The sequence below is a fragment of the Colias philodice genome, chromosome 10 (assembly GCF_061535455.1).
Source record: "Colias philodice isolate Cphi_HAF_F1 chromosome 10, ilColPhil1 Martin Lab GWU primary, whole genome shotgun sequence".
Taxonomy (NCBI): domain Eukaryota; kingdom Metazoa; phylum Arthropoda; class Insecta; order Lepidoptera; family Pieridae; genus Colias; species Colias philodice.
In genome coordinates, this window is record NC_143095.1 from 5,075,927 (window position 1) to 5,094,896 (window position 18,970).

The following is an 18,970-nucleotide window of genomic DNA, read 5'->3' on the forward strand; positions in this document are numbered from 1 at the left end:
ATCAACTATTAAATAATTTTAAACAAGCCGACTTAACCATGTAGCATAAAATGAATGGCAGGTAGTATTTCACTCAAGGTTTAAAACTGGTCCAAAACAACCCTATTATTTTAAATGAAACTCAATTATGGGTTGTTGAAGTGTAATAACACAGTTTTCAAATTCATTATTGATAGGTTGTCGGTGAAAAAAGTATAAGTAGATACCTATACGCATCTTACACGCATATTTAAAAAAAGTATCGGTTTGTTTCGTTGAATATATATTACTCTATTTGTAACTTACTAAATAAGGGTTTAGATTTGGTTTTGACTGAATTTCAAAATATGTAACACAGAAAGTTGATAATACCTGTATAAAAATGTCCGTGTTAAGTAGTGCAAAGAAATACAGAAACTGTTACATTTAAAGTCGTCCATATACATTAACAGTTTTATTAACCAATCTAAAACGCTTTATAAAACAGCGTTTTTATCTCAATCTGTAATTAAATTTGGGTCCGTAATTGTGATTATCAAGACGGTGGCGTTTGAAATTAACCAGTATATTTATGGGCATACTGGACAACAACGTTTTCATTTTTATTCTGTGGCATCACTGAATAAAAATGCACACGGAGGTTTTTATGTCACGGCGACCACGTGACTCCAAAAACGTAGTTTTATGAATAAGTTAGGGCCGATTTTTCAATGCTTGGATAAAACTTATCCGTCCAATAAAGTATTACACGATAATATTAAAATGTCACGTAAACTGTCAAATACGGGCAATTAGAATAAGTTTTTAAAATGGTAGTTTTATAAATTATTCGACGAATATGTTTTAACCAGGGATTGAAAAATCAGCCCTTAAAGAAACAGTGTACGTTTGTTCATTACTTAATATTTAAATGTTTTTTGTCAGCGGAAACATGATATGACGTTATGTTACAAGAAGTGAAAAGTAAATTTCATACATTTCATTGGTACGTAAATATAATGTTTACCTAATTAATATTCTTATTATAGATAGCTCACGTGTAGATATCACGGATTACTAACTTATCCTTCATGATGTGCGAAACCTTATAGGTTCACACGGGCCTACTGAAAACAATTAACTACTGCATTGCAAATAAACAAACAGCGAAAATTACAAGAAAATGGCATAACACAAAGAAAATTATCAGTTGGTAATTATTATCTAATCATTTGTGTACGTTAGTACACATTCTTCGATAAGATAACCTCGTCTTCGTATTAAAACAGAACATTATAATATGGTATTATAACACTTTTTTGGATGTAATTCATTATTCAGTTATCACCAAACGTAAAAACATTTTTGTGATATTCTTAGTACATACTTACCTATAACTTCTTGGAAATATGTTACAAATTTCACCACAAATAAATAGTTTACACTCGCTATCACTTTATTTTTCATACATATTAAATTTCATGTAAAGCATCAAGCCCTTGAAATAAAGTGATCTGTGATCAATCAAATCAGTGGGATGCGGTTATTGAACTTGACCATGAAGTATTCCATTTATTATTCGTATGGTAAAATGTATTAAACAATTATTTGAATGGGAAAAATATTTTTGCATATGCAAATGTATGTTAACTTATGCCGTCATGCTTTGCTCCTCTTATAATCACCAAAAAAAAGTGTAGTTCTTTATTTTAAATATTTTATAGGTACCTAACGGTAACACTTCGGTAACACATAAAAGAGTTGATTGATACACTCAGAATAGTAACACTCGATACGCTTAAAATATGTTTTTGTTGGTATAAAAAATACTTGAGTGGATCTTATCAACATTGATTGATATATTGCGCTCTTCACTCCGCTGATACGGAGTACAATGAGAACGAAATTATTTCCTATTGTGTACCTTAAATCACTTCTTTAATTTGAGACCTTTCAACATCACCATGGGTGCTCGTAACGTCTATTGAAAGTCCGTATTGACTATTGAGCAAGACCGACGCGACGTGATACGGTTCGACTTTTGATAACTGAACCTTGAATTGAATGTTACTCCGCTCGAGTATCCGCCAAGTTATTTGCGGGATTTCTTTGTCATAACTTTTATAATAGCCATTTGTTTCCAAATTTTCTGGCTGCTGAAAATTGGCCACAATGTGCAGATTTTATCAACAACGTCTATGGACTTTATGTAAGTTTTGTCGTTTTATAGAGCAGTGAAGATAATGGCCAAAAAGGGCGAGGGCCGCTACAATTTGTGTGAAAATAGGCCAAAAATGCCGTCGACGACGCATTAGCAAGCAAGATATAAGATAATTAAGTCAAAAGTTCTTAAAGAATGTTAATTTATAATAAGTATCAAGTTCTTAAGTCGAGAAATTATGTATTCCGCTAAAATTGCATTAAAAAGCTTGCTAGATTCAGCTTGCAATATGAAAGTTTCACGGTAAAAACTTGAAAGTAAATTCTAAGACGTAAACCGTAAAATTCTATAAATTATTAAGATTCCAGCTTAATGTCAGTCACAAAAGGGATACTTCAGTTTTCTCGCTATCAGCAGAGAAACGCGTACACAAATCAAGTTCTGTTGTGAAGGCCAAGGTGTCATGTGTCGGCTGGAGTCCCAACAAAGCGCTATGGAACGCTGACTGTTTGCTTTCACTGTCCATACGAATGCTCGAAACTCTACACCCACGCCTGTGGCCGGGATAAACACGATGAATTAGGTCGATTACACACGCTTCGAGAACTTGCTTAAGTGCAGCTTGCTATTAAATCTTCCAGTTGTTGATTTTTATTCATGTTTGTTGTCATTTGTTATGCGTTGACGGGATCCTCACGGAATAATAATGTTACATCTTTGTAAATGTTACATCAAACAATTAAGTTGGTGTTGGTATTGGTTTGTGCCGTTTGTGGGCGTATTTATTTTATTGTAGAGGTGGCTCTACCACCTCAAGGAGAAATAATTTAGGGACAGTTGAAAATTTATCCAACTGTACTTTAACTACAATAGCGCTAGAGATGGAAAGGTTGGATGGCTTAGTTCGAGCAAAATATATGTATCTGTATTAAATCATTGTTAGATAGTTAATTACTGTGTTAAATTCATAGTTCAGCTACCATAAATGTATATAATGTTATGAAAACTTCTGTGTGTGTGGCAGATACGCAGGGTTGTTTACATTCCAACTAAGAACCCTCCTTCCAGCATCTATTGTACGTGATCAAACCGTATTTACATCACAAAAGCGAACTTTGGCTAAGCGCCATGCACGCGCTCAATGCTCACTAGTAAAATGAGGTGAATTTTGCAAATTCTCAATTGCTGTTCAAATTTTCATTCAATATTGAAGAAATTATAGAGCAAATAAATTTGAGTTAGGCTCGCCTTTACACAATGGAACAATGAAAATTTAACAATATCACGGTAACAGTTAGGAGATTATGTATATCATAAAATTTGAAATATACGTGTAGGTAAAGTTATCATTTACTGCACTTTAACATTTTATCATTGGTCCGTTTTGTGGAGAAACATTCAATTTGAACTAATTTTGCATACAATTCTATACCTTTTTTTTTATAGTGGAGAATGCATTTAGGCATACCCAGGGCACTCGGGGGAAGAGCCCTGGGTAATACAATTCTATACCTACTAAACTAGGTTGTATAACAACACAATACTGTGCTTCTATTCGGGTAATTTACAAACAAAAGATAAATAAAATTGCCGTCGTTCGTACCGCACCGCAGTCGATTGGCTTAATCAGCGTGATAAATTAGTGATTTATGACCCCAATGATTGAATAGGTTAACAATTCAACATTCATTCAGGAGCAAATACTTTTGTATTGTAAAAGTATAATGCAAAATTTAAGTTCATGGTCTTAAATCTTAATATTTATGGTGTAATTTTTCACAGACTATAAGCGATAATTTCGCGGAAGATTAATATTCCTGGGTCATTACATGGTTCCCTTTCGAGTAATCTATCATAAAGATTTTTCCCAACCCTCTTGCCGCGCTAAATTAGGAAGGTACGAATCATTACCAACGAAATACGGCGTGTTTAGAGTAAAATATTATATAGCTAATGTGGTTAATGTCCGCTCAAGTTTCATAATAACCCTATTTCGATACTAAATTATACGCTCAAGTAGAATGGGTACTTAATCATGAGAAAGTAATTATTGTTCGTAATGAGATAAATAAATATCTACGTTCATTAGCAATTCATATTGGTAACGTGAACCGGCCGTTGTAATCGTGTAACTGTTATCTGGCGAGTATTTATTTGAATTTAGGTATATTTTAGTTTGATATATAAAAGCTAAAGGTGACTGACTGATCGATCAACACCACTATGTTGATTATGTTGATGAGTGTGGGTGATCCGCGCAAGAAAGGGAAGCATGAAAATGTATTATGCCCATCGCGGGCGAAGCTGCGGGCAAGAGCTAGTCTCAAATAAAGATTGAACGGTTATTATTTTTTCTTAAGAAGTTATTTAATAACAATGGTCGTCATATGAGGCTTATTACAAGTTGATATTATATTGTGTATCAATATACAATCGCATATTATCTTCTCAGAATTAGGTCGATTACACACGGTATGTGGTTCTTGATAATTTTTGTAATTTGATAAAGAAAAATTCGACCTGTTTCAAGTATTGATAATTATAAGTGGCGTGCTTTGTTTATGAATTAAACAATTATATTAATAAACCAGATAACGTGACTTCGTCCTCATTTAAAGAGAATTATATTTTTTTTAATATTTGATCGTCAAAATAACCGTTTCTTTGTGTCGTTATTAGTTAAATAATTAACGACAAATAATAAAGTTTTGTACGTTGTCAGTTTATATTTAACTTCATATGGCTTGGATTTGTTAAAAATTGGTGTACTTATACTTATTATTATATACCAATTTTTAACAAATCCAAAGTCAACGCAATCCAAAGTGCAACGCGATTTTTCCAATTTGTTTATCAATGAAATGAAATGATAAAACACCAACCTGCATTTTATACACCGACGATAAATAAAACGTTATCAATCTCGTAAGCCGAATGTACTTTCACACTTCAGTAATGTCCATACAGAAAGGACCGGTGGTCACACTCCATGTATCAGATGTCGCAACACAACACGATCACAACTCGACTCGATGTGGACTCGATATCAGTTATCAGTTATCACCCGCTGTTTGAGTTACGATAAATGATCGACTCGGCCATGCATTCGCACGTACTAATGTTTAATTATATTATCAACATTACACATGTTTAAATTTACTTAAGGTATTTGAACGATTTGTATCGCTTACCTTTCATTGAGCAACTCGGTTTCCGGTGTCATTTGATAAGGGAGAAATTACATTTTAATGTGTATTTGTTTTTCTTTGTTGATATTAATTATTAACATAAGTTGCTCGCGTGGATGTTGAGTTATCGGAAGATACAGTAATATCGCAATGTTTTTATTCCAGAAAGCCTAAGAAATTTGGTAGATACCGAGTTTATGCCTTGGATTAAAACTGTGTAGGACACATGTTGCCTCGCTCCCTTTTCGAATAGCTACCTAGTGAGTTTATTATCCATATTAAATTCTTCATAACCATTCATGCATACATGCATGTACCAACTACCAAGTACAGACGGTGCATAAAAACGTATACTACACGCGGAATTTCACAAAAAGTGTGAACACACGTCCGGGCATACGTCGCGCTCGGTTCAGTGGGCGCAGGTGGACATAACATAACGGTGCTCAATAGTTGGCGAAGTGACTGCCGAGTGGCGAGGGGACATTGTCAGGGGACGGTATAACCTGCCTTCACCTTTAACGGTCTCTCGCACCTTCGTAGGGTTAAATACGTTATAATTTGAATGTGAGAACTGTCAACACTCTGACTCTACAATTGTAACCATCTAAAAGTTAACTGGTGGTTTTCTGACGCCATTATTTTCGACACGAAATGAGGTATATTTTTAATTAATTGCCGTAATATATTTAAACTAGAAAGTTCTATGATAAATATCTTATTACCTACCTAGGTATAGGTAATAATTCATTTACAAATTTATGGCAGACTGCGCGTGACCGCAATGCTCAGTCTCTACAAGATTAAGATCGAATCACGAAAAAAAACAAACGAGCAACAAAGTAACTCACCGGTCTTGCCTCCATGGTCATACTTTACATAGATCTTATAAATTAAAATTATACTTGATTCATCGCACGAATAAATATAATTTAACAGTTAAAGAGTAAAGACGTATCGAAACAGTTGTATAAAATGTGAATGCATAATTTGAACACGCAAAGGTTCGCAAATCATTTAAATACTTTCCTTATCTATAGTTATTAAAAAATAAAATCTAAAGCTACATCGCCTGTCTGCAATAATAAAAGCATCATGCGAGTTTTAGACACGAAAGCTGACAATAGGGCTCACCCTTCTGTATCGGTCTCGTTTTATGGCTTTTAATAATTTGGTGTAAGCTGCAGTGATTGTTGACTCGCAGCTGTTCCTATAGAATCCGGATTAACGGTAATTTGTCAAGTTTTTTAAACGTTTCCTACGTTAAATGCGGTTATCATAATATTTCCTCTGTAATTCATAAAACAGATTTCAAAATGGTCCGCCTAATCGAGTGGGAGAGTGCGATATTGAAATTAAATACGTTATCGGCACAATGTTTAGGCATAAAGTTTATTATATGTATAACAAATGAAGCGACGAAAGCGGCGGTGTCTTTTATTGCGAATGAATGCATTCTTGTGTTCATTTATGGTCAATATAATACGCGAGTGTCTGCCGAAAGTCGAAACCAGTAACGGCTGAGTTGCGCAGTGACAGGGTTCGTTCACCGGCGTCGCCGCAGCTCCGAATAAATCATTACTGGGCTTGGGAATTGTGACATAATACTATGAGACCTGACCATAACATATTACACACGTTTTTATATTTTTATTTATTGCCAAGCTTAAATATTAATGCTGATTAAATTAGATAGGTAAAGAAAACATTATTATTCATGAGTAATACGAAGCTTAGCCACCAAATTATTAAAATACATCTCAAGTAAAATTTAATGCGCATTTAAAGTAACGTTCACGGAATATTAAGGGGTGGGGTCCGATTCGTGCAATAAATAGTAATTGAACCGCGAAAAGGCAGGTGTTTCACTTAAAAGACCCGTTCTGCTGTACAATGTTTAGCCATTTTATATCCACTTTAGGTTCAAGTAGGTACAAACTTTATAATTTCTTATTGAGTATCTATACATAATATCCGCTCACTATTTGCCAAATAAATGTATCTAATACATATTATAAAGGCGAAAGTTTGTAAGGATGTATGGATGTATGGATGTATGGATGTTTGTTACTCTTTCACGTAAAAACTACTGAACCGATTACAATGAAATTTAGCACACATATAGAGGGTAACTTGGATTAACACATAGGATAGTTTTTATCCCGGAAATCCCACGGGAACGGGAACTATGCGGATTTTCCATTGCAAACGCGGGCGAAGCCGCGGGCGGAAATCTAGTGTAATATAAATATGCAGTTTCCGTAATACAATATGTTTTCAATTATGCAGATCGAATCCACACTCAATGGCCATGTAACAATATACTTTAAATAGTATATTAGGAGGTGGTATTTTAAATAAGACATGCTCGTTATTAATAACTTCGTTATCGACCTTGTATCCCATAGCTACGGCGCACACGCAGCCCTGCATACACTATTTACGACCGCCATTACTATCGTGCATCGGTTCATATCGCCAACACACATTCATTCAAATATTTTCAACTTATTTGGCTGTCACGGCATAAAAAACTACGAATATCATAAATTGTAGAACACTATGTCATGTCACGATACAATGAAATTATTTGTACAACAAAAATAGTGTTCTGCACGCTTCATACTTACTAAATAAAAATATTGAAGTTGGAAAGATTTCACCGTATAGCGGCCTTTACACGCAAACTCTATCGCGCGTTCTGTGGATCGTACAGGATTACGCGCGAGAAAGCCTGAACGCTCAATCGCTCGCGATTACCTTTGTATGTCTTAACTGCGACACTTGTTCTTTCGCGCGCGATTATTCGTGTTTGCTTTCCTTAGCGGAATGAGCGGCCGTGTAAAGACTAATCGCCCGTGATAGACCGCGTGAAAGAGGCGCGTGTTGGAGTGTGTGCAATGCACACGGTTTTATCGACAACCGCGAGTGATAGAAGTGAAAAAATGGAGACAAGATATCGGGTGGCGCAAGTTATCATGTTTGCTGCTTTAATTGAACTCAAAAAGAAAAATAAACGTTCAGTGTGGGTTAAAAAATATAGACAGCAATATTGTCACATGCCTTTGATTAAAGAATTAAGAGAAAATTATATGCTTGGTCTTTTAAATTCTTGTTTTTGTACTCCTCCGATTTAATTTTCCAGAGACATGGGAAAGATCTGTATAAAGTAATAAGTTCCAATACTAATTCCTTGCTCCACGTGCGTATGTCCGCCATCTTATTCGTGCGCGAAAGAATTTGTGTGTAAAGGCAACCACAGTACAATCGTGAGTGCGATTGCGCGCGCGACTGATGAGCGCGGCATGTGGTCTTTCCTTCCGCGCCCTACACCCTTTATACGCACGTTCTTTCACGCACGATTGCTGTTTCATGCGCGATAGAGTTTGCGTGTAAAGGCCGCTTATGTTAGGTACGCTTGTCAAATTTTAGGCAATGAATACAAAATATTGTCTGGTCTTAAATACCATTTCATCTTCCGTAAAGGTGATCCAAGGTCAAGGATAAACTCTAGTCACGCTACATAATAGAGCTGCTCTAGTAGATGATCCGTTTAAATCCAATTGTCTAATCTCGAACTGGTTGGTAAAAGAAACATGTACGATATAATTGAACGTAGAAAAACGTGGGAAGCAATTTTATAAATTCACACACAATAAACACATGATATCCAAAATTTAATTTTGTTCTGCAATGTCATTTTTACCGTGGATAAAATAAGTTTGTTGTAATTGGAATTTTGTATGCAATGGAAGTTGAATAAAAAATATCTCTACACAACTAAACGTAGTGTTCAGTGCAATATCTGAGTAAAAGCGATAAATAATAATATGCAACGAAGGAATTCACAGAATAGATACGTTGGTAATATTAATGAAGTGATCGAGCCTAGGGTTTGCAATATTGATGAGCACGGTCGGTTTTGCCCATACACTCTACGGTATTGGTAGTGCTTATTATTATCGGAATTTCGAAAATATCATAGCATACAACTCAGTTTTAATATAAAATTAAAAAGGAAAAGACTTCAATAATTTAATAGCTTTCCAGATGGAATTTGGGATGTCTTATCATATGATGTTGAAGGAATCTTTCGACGCATGTGACTAATTTCCTGTGATGGCGGCTTTATTTCAACTACATTCCCATGGCCGATGTCACTTCTCTATGGCCTATTTATTATAAAGAATGTTTTAAATAATTGATATAATTATTTTGACATCGTCTTGAATTATGAGTGAAGCGTGTTCTGTTGAAATAATAAAATTTCGTTTAACCAGTTACTAGAATATTATAAAAAACGTTTCACCATACCGGAAATCTAATGGGAGGGTCAGAAACAATCAATACGGATTACAATAGAATAAAACGGAGTAGATGTAGGTATTTTACATAGACGAGGCGAGGTACAAATTTATTGTAGGCGACAAAGGCAATTTTTTGAATAAACCACCTCCGTATCTCGAACAATCACACGCTGCGCGTGCGCCGTTGCGCCGACCATTGTGCCCAAATACGTTGAATAATGGAGCTTTCCCGTTTCGTTCGAATGTAAAGTACGAATATTTTGTAAAGAACAATAGTGCGTAATAAAAATTCGTGACCACAAAAAAACATCAGATAAAGACAGGAGACCAAATGTGTTTTTGTTTGGGGGGGGCAAGGGGCTATTATTAAAATTGTATTCTTATAGTATTGAATATTGATATTGATTAATGTAGGTGATCACCCCACTTCCTTCCTCGTGCGACAGTGTGGTTATAAGTGGAACAAAAGACGGGACTTCCGATCAGCTGTCGAACACCCCTACTTTTTTGTGGCTTCGTCTAACGAGTTTGTTAGTCATGCACTATAATAAAGTAAAAACCATATATCACGCTTAAAGTATTAATATTATTGCCAAGTTCTTCACAAAATGGAAGAAATACCGTCTGGTATTGAAAGATGATATTCAAATACTATATCTTTGTTATGTATAATATACGTTGTGGATAAATAATTACATACAAGTAAAAAAACCTTCATTAAAGTCTAAAGTTATAACAAAAACCAGTTGATGAAGCTGATAAGTCAAGTACATTTTTGTGGCAAAATTAATCGAATTGTAATATGATAAGCTTCGTTTAACGTGGAAGCAAATTATTTACAGTTCACTGGCTTAATTTGGAACTTTCTTTATTATTTGCATGGACGTATAAAAAAAGACGGACGGTATATCGCCTAAACATTGAGTGAAGCCTAGTAATGGCGGCGAAACATCCATGTGTGTGTGCCATGTTGCCATGGCAACAGCTGTCCTGATGACAATGGCGGCTGTATTTTTTTCTATAAATTTTGCCGTAATAATTTTGTCATTAAAACATAAAAGAAATAACTTGTTTCCCTGTGGAATGTAATCCCTTGATTTTTGTTATTTAAAATTGTACTGTTGCGACACCATTTAACCACACAAGATGACATTTTAAATATTTTTTGTGAAACAGTGACGCAGTTAATCAGTCGGTAGTTCACGACGTAATGGCGGCCGACTAGCTTACTATGGTGACAGTGTGTGCGTGTTTATTGTCTTTACACGATCGCTAGCTTACTATGGTGGCTTCACGTTGTTTGTTCGTAATACGGCGTCCGTCTTTTTTTATACGTCCATGATTATTTGTACATCCTTTCTCTTATCGATTTCCGTATGGTCTGTTTGTACATAATATGTTTCTAGTCTAGCCAAGAGGTATCAAGTTTAATAAATGCATTCAACGAGGCGTTTATGTTCATTGGAATTGCCTTGGTATGTTGAGACATATACCAGCAACGAGTCTGGCAGTCGTCTCCGAAGACGTGTGGGTATAATTAGCGTGGGCTTCCAAAGGTCATTGTCACTGCCTAGACTACTTTAAATTGAAACACACCTATTGTTCTCGTCTTCAAGGTACCGATTAATCGGCATATTATGAGAAAAGCACATTGCACTGGTTTGGAAAGGACATTTTAACGAATTCAGTTACAAGGTAAACGTGTGTGTACTTTCTCATATCTACTTATTTCAATTATAGATGATACGTTGATATAGTTAATAGAGATGCAACTCATTTGCTGGCAATGGAACGTTATTTGAACAAGAAACACAAACATCGGAGCGTGTCAGTCTGATAAGAAGTTTAAAGAAAGATAAAACCAATAAAACTATGGATTAATAACATTTGACATACCTACTTATAAATATCTTCCATGATAGGTAGAGTTCACGAGTTCATAGTATTAGTTTAATGCGGCATATATTTTTTTGTCTTCTAGATATACATCGAGGGTATCTCAAATATAGAATTTCGTCAAAGATGTTGCAAAGGCAAAGGCAAATTGTATTATTTAGCTTAATCAAGACTGACGCAACCATTCACAATACGTGCTTTGATCTGTTGATACCCGTGTGAAGTTCATTGTTTATAATAAAGGTATTTCTATTGTTGTGTTTTGCTTCATAGTTACTTTATGTTTAGCTTTTAAATATATATTGGTATTACTCAATAATTCAAGCGCAATCTACCAAGTACAAATCAAATAATTTCAACATTGTAGGTCACTACTCACTGGCATGAACTTACTAAAAAAGTTTAAGGACAGAAGGGTCTTATTATATCTTTTACTAGCGGTCTGCCCCGGCTTCGCCCGTGGTACATGTTTACGTTTTCTCTACATAAGAACCATCCTCGTACTTCAAGGAATATAATAAAAAAAGAATTATCGAAATCGGTTCAGCCGTTCTCGAGTTATGCGCTTACCAACACATTTTGCGATTCATTTTTATATATAAGAGAAGATAATTATACCTACTAAAAGATTGTCATCATTTAAGTATTCATAAATACGTCATGATAAACATGCAATAAATTACATATCACTGTAAAATTAGCAATTAGTCAATCCATCGGGACTGATGAGTATAAAATCATTTAATCGAGTTAATTGCGAGGTATATATCTCTTGTTTATGTTTACAAACCTTTGACAGGTTTATATTGACATTTTATTATGAAGTGTTTATTCACACGATGTTTTAACGTTAGCGATATTTGCTTTGAAAATTCGCAGCATTACGAACATTGATATCTATAATAATACATATGCCAGCTGATAGAGGTACTTTACTCGTTGTAATAAATATATTATCATTGATATGAAGCCACATTTTTGCAAATGTCAAAAGCCCTTTCCAGGCCAGGGTCGGCTACCTGAAGGGCTTCGTTCTCAGAATTTATAAAAAAAATCATTCGCTGTTATACTTTCCCACAAAGACACAGAGGGGTGAGCTTCTCAAGTGGGCTTTTTGTCTAAAATCACATTCATAAACGCGACAAGTATGTTCTAAAAAAATATGTATGCAATTCTTTAAATAACTTCTATAACATGAGTCTTAATTGTATTTTGGGATTCAGAACTAGTAAGTATCATATGTAAAGTAACAATTATCTAACACTTATCTAATAAAATCATGCACATTCGTGCCTTTCTAAAAGGGTTTATTTTCGCAATATCTCGGGCGTTACATATTAGGCAAACACAGTGCCGTTAGATTTAAGCCAGGGTTCCGATTACATGCAATGAATAGTTACTTAATACGTAGCGACTTTAGTCATTCTATAGCTTGCAAAACTACACCGGTCCGAGGAAAAGTATTATTGGGGACGTAAGGCGACACCGTCTTGCGGCTACCAATATGAGTCTGTTTTACAAGCATTATTCATTGTAGCTGAATGAACGAGCTTCTAGCTGTACTAGCAAGTTTTAGCTTTCGCAGTGTACGTGTATGAGTCCATAGAAAGTGTTATTAGAAACCTATTTAATGTCGACTTCATTAGTTATTCTTCAGTCAAAATGTGTCAAAGTGCAGCTTTAATACTTCATAAGTTTTCGCTCGCTCGTTTTCAAAAAGCACAGTTTTTAAATATTTAAATGTCGACTTTGATTAGTTGAAGCTTACTTCTAGCCACATATCTAGAAGTACCTTTTCACAATTTTTCTTGCTCATTTGTAAAAGTGTCCTTTTTCCTATGTTACTTCATTTAATGTGTATTCAGTAAAAATATAAGCGTAAAATGGTGAATAGTGGTAAATTTCTGGGTTAGCGTACACGTTAATTACGTACATATAGATACGCTAGCTTGTTATATATGCTATTTAATAGGTAGATACGTAAAATTGGGCATTCATCGTATTTACGTATGTTACGCAAAATTAAAAATAGGTATGTATTTACAAAATAAGAGAGAAATGTTGTTTCAAGCATCAACAAGATATTTTTGGATTTCAGTTTCAAAAGCATCAGTGTGTGATAAAATTGTGTTATGAGATTAGAATTATTATCATTGACGGCGATAAATTTATTTTTGAGAATCCTTAATCTTATTAAGCAGTAGACGTGCCCGTATTATCTAACTATACTCTAATTGTGATAGACGGCCTTCCTACAGGACATAAGCTGACATTGCGCTTCCATCGAAATTGATTCAATACAGAACTTGGACGTTTTAAATATTTATATATATAAACTGGGACGAAGCTTTCGCTGTCAAAGTTGATAGCATCTCACACCTAGCCCCTCTAATTTACCTGTCAGCTTTATAATTTATTTGCGATGTAATAAACTCAATAATAGAGCCTGCTTATGATATAAAATATATCTTTCTAATAGCTATCAATCATTTGAAGTTCGCAATGTTTGATCAAAAGAATTAATTAAGCCATAAATAATGTGCCAAAAAAAATATGTATACTACTATAGTACTAGAAATTTCTATAAAACTTTTAATTTTATAACGTACCAAAGAATTTGACCGACAGAGCCGTTTAGTTGGATACGGAGTATCATGGGTGTATCTAATAGTTTTGGCGAACTGTCGGTGCCAAAAGATGGCAAAGAGGGTGAATGGACCTTCCTTACGGAAGAAATAAATCAATCCAGTCATGGGAAATCCGAGGTGTAGATCTTTTGTGACTTTTGTTCGGTACCTTTAACATCCGATAGTAGGGAAGTTTTCTTTTATCTATTCGTGTAGATACTGTGGGTCTGGGTTATTGTCGTTTATCAATAAAGAAGAAATACAAAAAAAAATACAGGTCTTATAATAATCGTTATAACTAATTCCAAAGGAGCTATTGTAACTTTAAACTTGTGTTTCACTTAATTGATCCCTTGTAATGTCTATTGTATCTAACACTGTTAATAAAATTACTTAAGGCATCACATGTAGCGCAAAAAGTATTTTTGAATGTCTCATAACGCTTTGAATACCTATTTGCCTGATAAATACCTCATCTTATTCGTAAATTATTACATTATAGTCTGTTACTTAATATTAAAGTCGGATGCGTACTGTATGCCGTTTAATACTGGCTAATAGTAAATGAATTGGACAGCATAATGCGACAACTAACAAGTCACAACTGTCGAGCTATCGCAGGTGAAAGGTTGTGCAATGAATCGTGGTGTTTACATTCCCAACAAGACCGATGTCAGTATCTTAGTCACTTGAATTTATTTCCTCCAACTCCCAGGATATACCATCTGTTTGTATTTCAATGTAACTACTAAATAATTTTTACTTTATTTTACCTGTACGAACTAAATTAAGTTGACTGGTACAGTTACCAACGTGATTAATTGTATCAATCCCAAAGACAAAAACTCTATAATATGGGAATAATATAATTGCTCAATTTGAACAGCAGTAGTTAACTTAGTATATAAAGTAAGAAAGCATTTCTAATCGCTGCTTTCAAGTGCAAAGATAAATACTCAAGCGGGCGAGACTGCGTGCGGCGCGCCTGCATTATTGGATGTTCTTGAAATTATCTCGAGTCGAGACGTTTTTATGGTCCGCATTGGAATCTGGATGTTTTTTCCCATTGCGGGCCATTCGAACGCCCAAACAGGTTTTTAGATAGCGCTCTGTAATGCATCAACCCGGTGCGTTTTTGTGAGGCGGCACGCTCAAGGAGTAATGTAATGAGGTTTACAAACGATCATTTTATCCAACGTGCGTTAGACGGGTATTATAATTTAAAAGCGTGGTTGCTCAGTAAGCTAATGGTTTAGTTTATAAATTTATATAACCGTCTAGTAGGTAGGTCATAGAACAGAACTTTTATTCGGTTGGGCGGTTAATGGTTGCCGGTTGGTACCTTCATAACAAATTACGTGACATTCATTTTCATTAATGCAATTTGTTTTGTTTGTCGTGTAATGGACAGTAGATTAAAGCATCGCTTTATAAAAAAATAGATAAGCTCTCTATGAATAAAAGCCAAATGTTATACCTACCTACCTATTGAGAAAAGAATGCGTCGTACGTACGCGTACGGTATGATGAGGAATGTTCGCTCTTTTAGGTAAAGAGGTGTGACCGTGTGGTGGGCATTCCTCGTAAGGTCCTTCCTAAGTAGGTACCTACCTACATTATATTTTTCCTTGATGTTACGTACAATTTACCTTATGTCAAGGCTAGATTTCATGTTTTATAAGTCAAGTTTGAATCCTCATGCAAAGATAGAGACAAGTCAAGAAGATAGGAACTAATGCGAATTACGGTTTAAGACATTTATTTCTCAAAAAGATTACATTTGAATCACTTACAGAGAAATAATAATATAAATTATAAACATTTTTGATTTGAGAATTGATTATTTATTTATGTTCATTGTTTTATTAAATAATATAAAGTCAAGGCCAATTTATGCCTGATCAATGCCAATCAGTTCTGTCGGGTAGGAAATCTTAGCCACTGTGAAGATAGAAAAGTGAATTTTATATATTACCTAGGTAGGTATAACACCTTCTTAAAATACCTACTTACGCGTTAAAAAATTACACTATAAAAACTTGCAAACATAAATTTAGAATATACCTACCTACTTACATATTATGTTTTAAGGTATTGTTTATTATTACGCATACGCAGGTAAATAGAAACAAACGCTAACATTTTAAAACATTGGGGTCACGAAACGGTAGAGCACTAAGCATTTCGAATGTTTACAATCGAGAACAAATTAGGTATCTGGGTCAATCAATTTTTAAAGGTCCCGATCATAATTTTCTCGTATTTTTTTTTTTACTTAATTTTCAGCATTTTACTATTTCATTTAGAAGATAATTCTTCGTAGATTAAGATTATATAAGCAGCAGTGATGTTGATTAAATACATTTGTGGATTTACCTTCACGAACCGATCTATTCACGGGAAATAATGTCCTTTGGACAACTTACACAATAGTACTTTTTTAAATGTTAAATTCCCTTAAGAATTAAAACAAATTCTTCTAATATTAAATAATAAATAATATTTTGATATTTGTTCTATTTACACCCAAAATACGAAATATTTTTATTAAAATTGAAACGAATGATGTCTTTTGAACAACCAAATAATGTTTCATATATAAAAAAGTTTCAGTAAAGCGGAAATAGTGATATTTTTTACAAAAAAACTATTAAGGCGAGGTTGTTACGTATCGCATTATTGATTTTACTTAATTAAAATGAACTGATTCTCGATATAACTGAATGAATGAAGTATAATGTGATTTTCATATGGGGACATCTTAGTTGTAGTAGTAGCGTCTTGATTTTTGAAATGTTAAAATTACAATTAAACTAGACATAAAATCGCGTAATAAAAATGTGTTCCCGAAACAGCCGAGTAATAAACAAAACATGAATTATTTAACTGTTAAAGTATAAGTTTTATATAATTATTGTCCTAGGGACAACCAAATTGTCCATGGTACAACCACTTTGGTTGGCCCAGTGACTGGTTGTCCGCGGGACATTTTTAAAATTTTGAGCCGCCAAGCAAATACTATTGTTATTTTATATATTAATCTCAGCTCACACTAAATTATAGACGAAAGCGCATCTCGTGTAGTATAATTGATAACAATGCATCAAGTACTTATGTTTTAATCACAGTTGTCTGACGGACTGACAATAAAGCCACCCCACACTCACCAACATCGCTCGGACGACTATTGCCGTGATTTTATACAAATCAAAATGGCGTTTGAGCCCGACAGTTAATTATTGTGTTTAGCTTGTTGTTTAGGAATCTACCGCGCCATTTGTGTTTTGTTTCCATAACTAAATTACGGTTGTCTGTGAGACCTGTGCCATGTAGATGATTTATGGGGACAAAAGTAAAATGCCTGAAAATCGTATTATATCCAATAAAAAAAAAATATTTGTATGTTTTTATGTCAATAATCATGAACTGAAACAAGAAGTGTATTTGGTATTTATGGTCGTGATAGTATGTGTTCGTGATGCGAAGTTTGTTAATGCATTGTAGCTTGGGGACAAATGTGATAGTACTGGAAAATTGCATTTAGTCTCTGGACAACCATGAAACTACGCACAAATTAATAAAGCAAGTAAAATATTGTTCACAATAATGTTAGAAAATATTAAGAGGAATATAATTAAAACCAATTTAACTCTTTATGATTTCATGTTTATTAATTATCGTTCAGGGACATGATGCGTGTACCGTCGGACCATTAAAAGTTGATCGACCCATCTACTGCATTGGGCAATTACTGTTACCTACATTAAACAAAAAATAGAATGCTTAAATTAAATATTATGAATGAAATACTTACGGACTGGCACTTTCTTCGGGTCATAATTTTCAACCAGCTCGCTGATCTTCCCGATTTTCCCGTGAGCAACCTGGGACCGCTCTGTGATACCTTCGAGTTGCAATGTCAGCTCATTAAATATATCCTCGGCTAGGAGCACGAGGGAAGCGAGTTGACGGAGAGCATTACTCAATGTACAGTTAGTTACAGCCTGGAGTTCTTCATCCGTGACTTTCTGTTTCCCGTTTTCGTCCCGTAAACTAGTTCTCGAAAGAAACTTCGGTTCTACCACCCTTTCAACGAAAGGCATTTCGAAAGTATCCTGAATAAACCCAACCACTTATTCATCCATTCCCGCGCAGCGAGAGCGAATTAAACTTAATTCCGCCATCCATTCAACACACTTCACAAAAAACGTCAGGTAACCGCCACTTTAAATTAACCGACATCCTGACCGGTGGGCTTTCATTTATTAACGTTTATATTTATTAAAACAATTTTTTTATAAAATATTTATTATTTGAGTATACTTTTCGTTCATAACATCGAAGTACAGAAGTTTTTAAAGAACTTTTCATATCGACGAACTCCCGCCATTATGAGCGGAAAACAACACATCACTTACTTCAAGCACTGCTCTTGGCAGAATGATCAATGAAGTTGAATGGAAGTTTTACCTGTCAAATGTGAAATGAGTGCAATGCATGAATGTTGCCAGTTCTTATTTAAAATTTGGTATAATTTTCGTTTATTTAATGTCTTCGAAGAATATATTTTAAAATAGAATTACTTTATATTTAGACAAAACTAATATAAATGTAATAAAATTAATCAAATAAAGTATAAGAATGCAACAAGTTATTAATTAATGACAGACATTTTAATTTTTACTGGAATGCAAACCTAGGAAATATTAGCCATTTTCTTGCTGACTGACGATTGCTTTTCCACATTTCAAATATATAATAATTTATATTTTCTGTAATTCTAATAAAGTCTTACGAAACCAAACCATGTAAAGGTAGTGATAAAGCCTTTAA

General features: G+C 34.4%; 1 protein-coding gene across 2 annotated transcripts in view; it reads right to left on the reverse strand.

Moving 5' to 3' along the window:
* The window catches only part of gukh (NHS actin remodeling regulator GUK-holder), a 60,995-nt gene extending 42,420 nt beyond the window's left edge, over nt 1-18,575 (reverse strand). For both annotated transcript variants that reach the window (XM_089699928.1, XM_089699927.1), the window contains exon 1: nt 17,952-18,575. In XM_089699928.1, the coding sequence (XP_089556054.1) occupies nt 17,952-18,240 (289 nt within the window). In that variant the 5' untranslated portion in view covers nt 18,241-18,575. The remainder of the gene's footprint in view (nt 1-17,951) is intronic.
* Between the last annotated feature and the right edge of the window lie 395 nt (nt 18,576-18,970).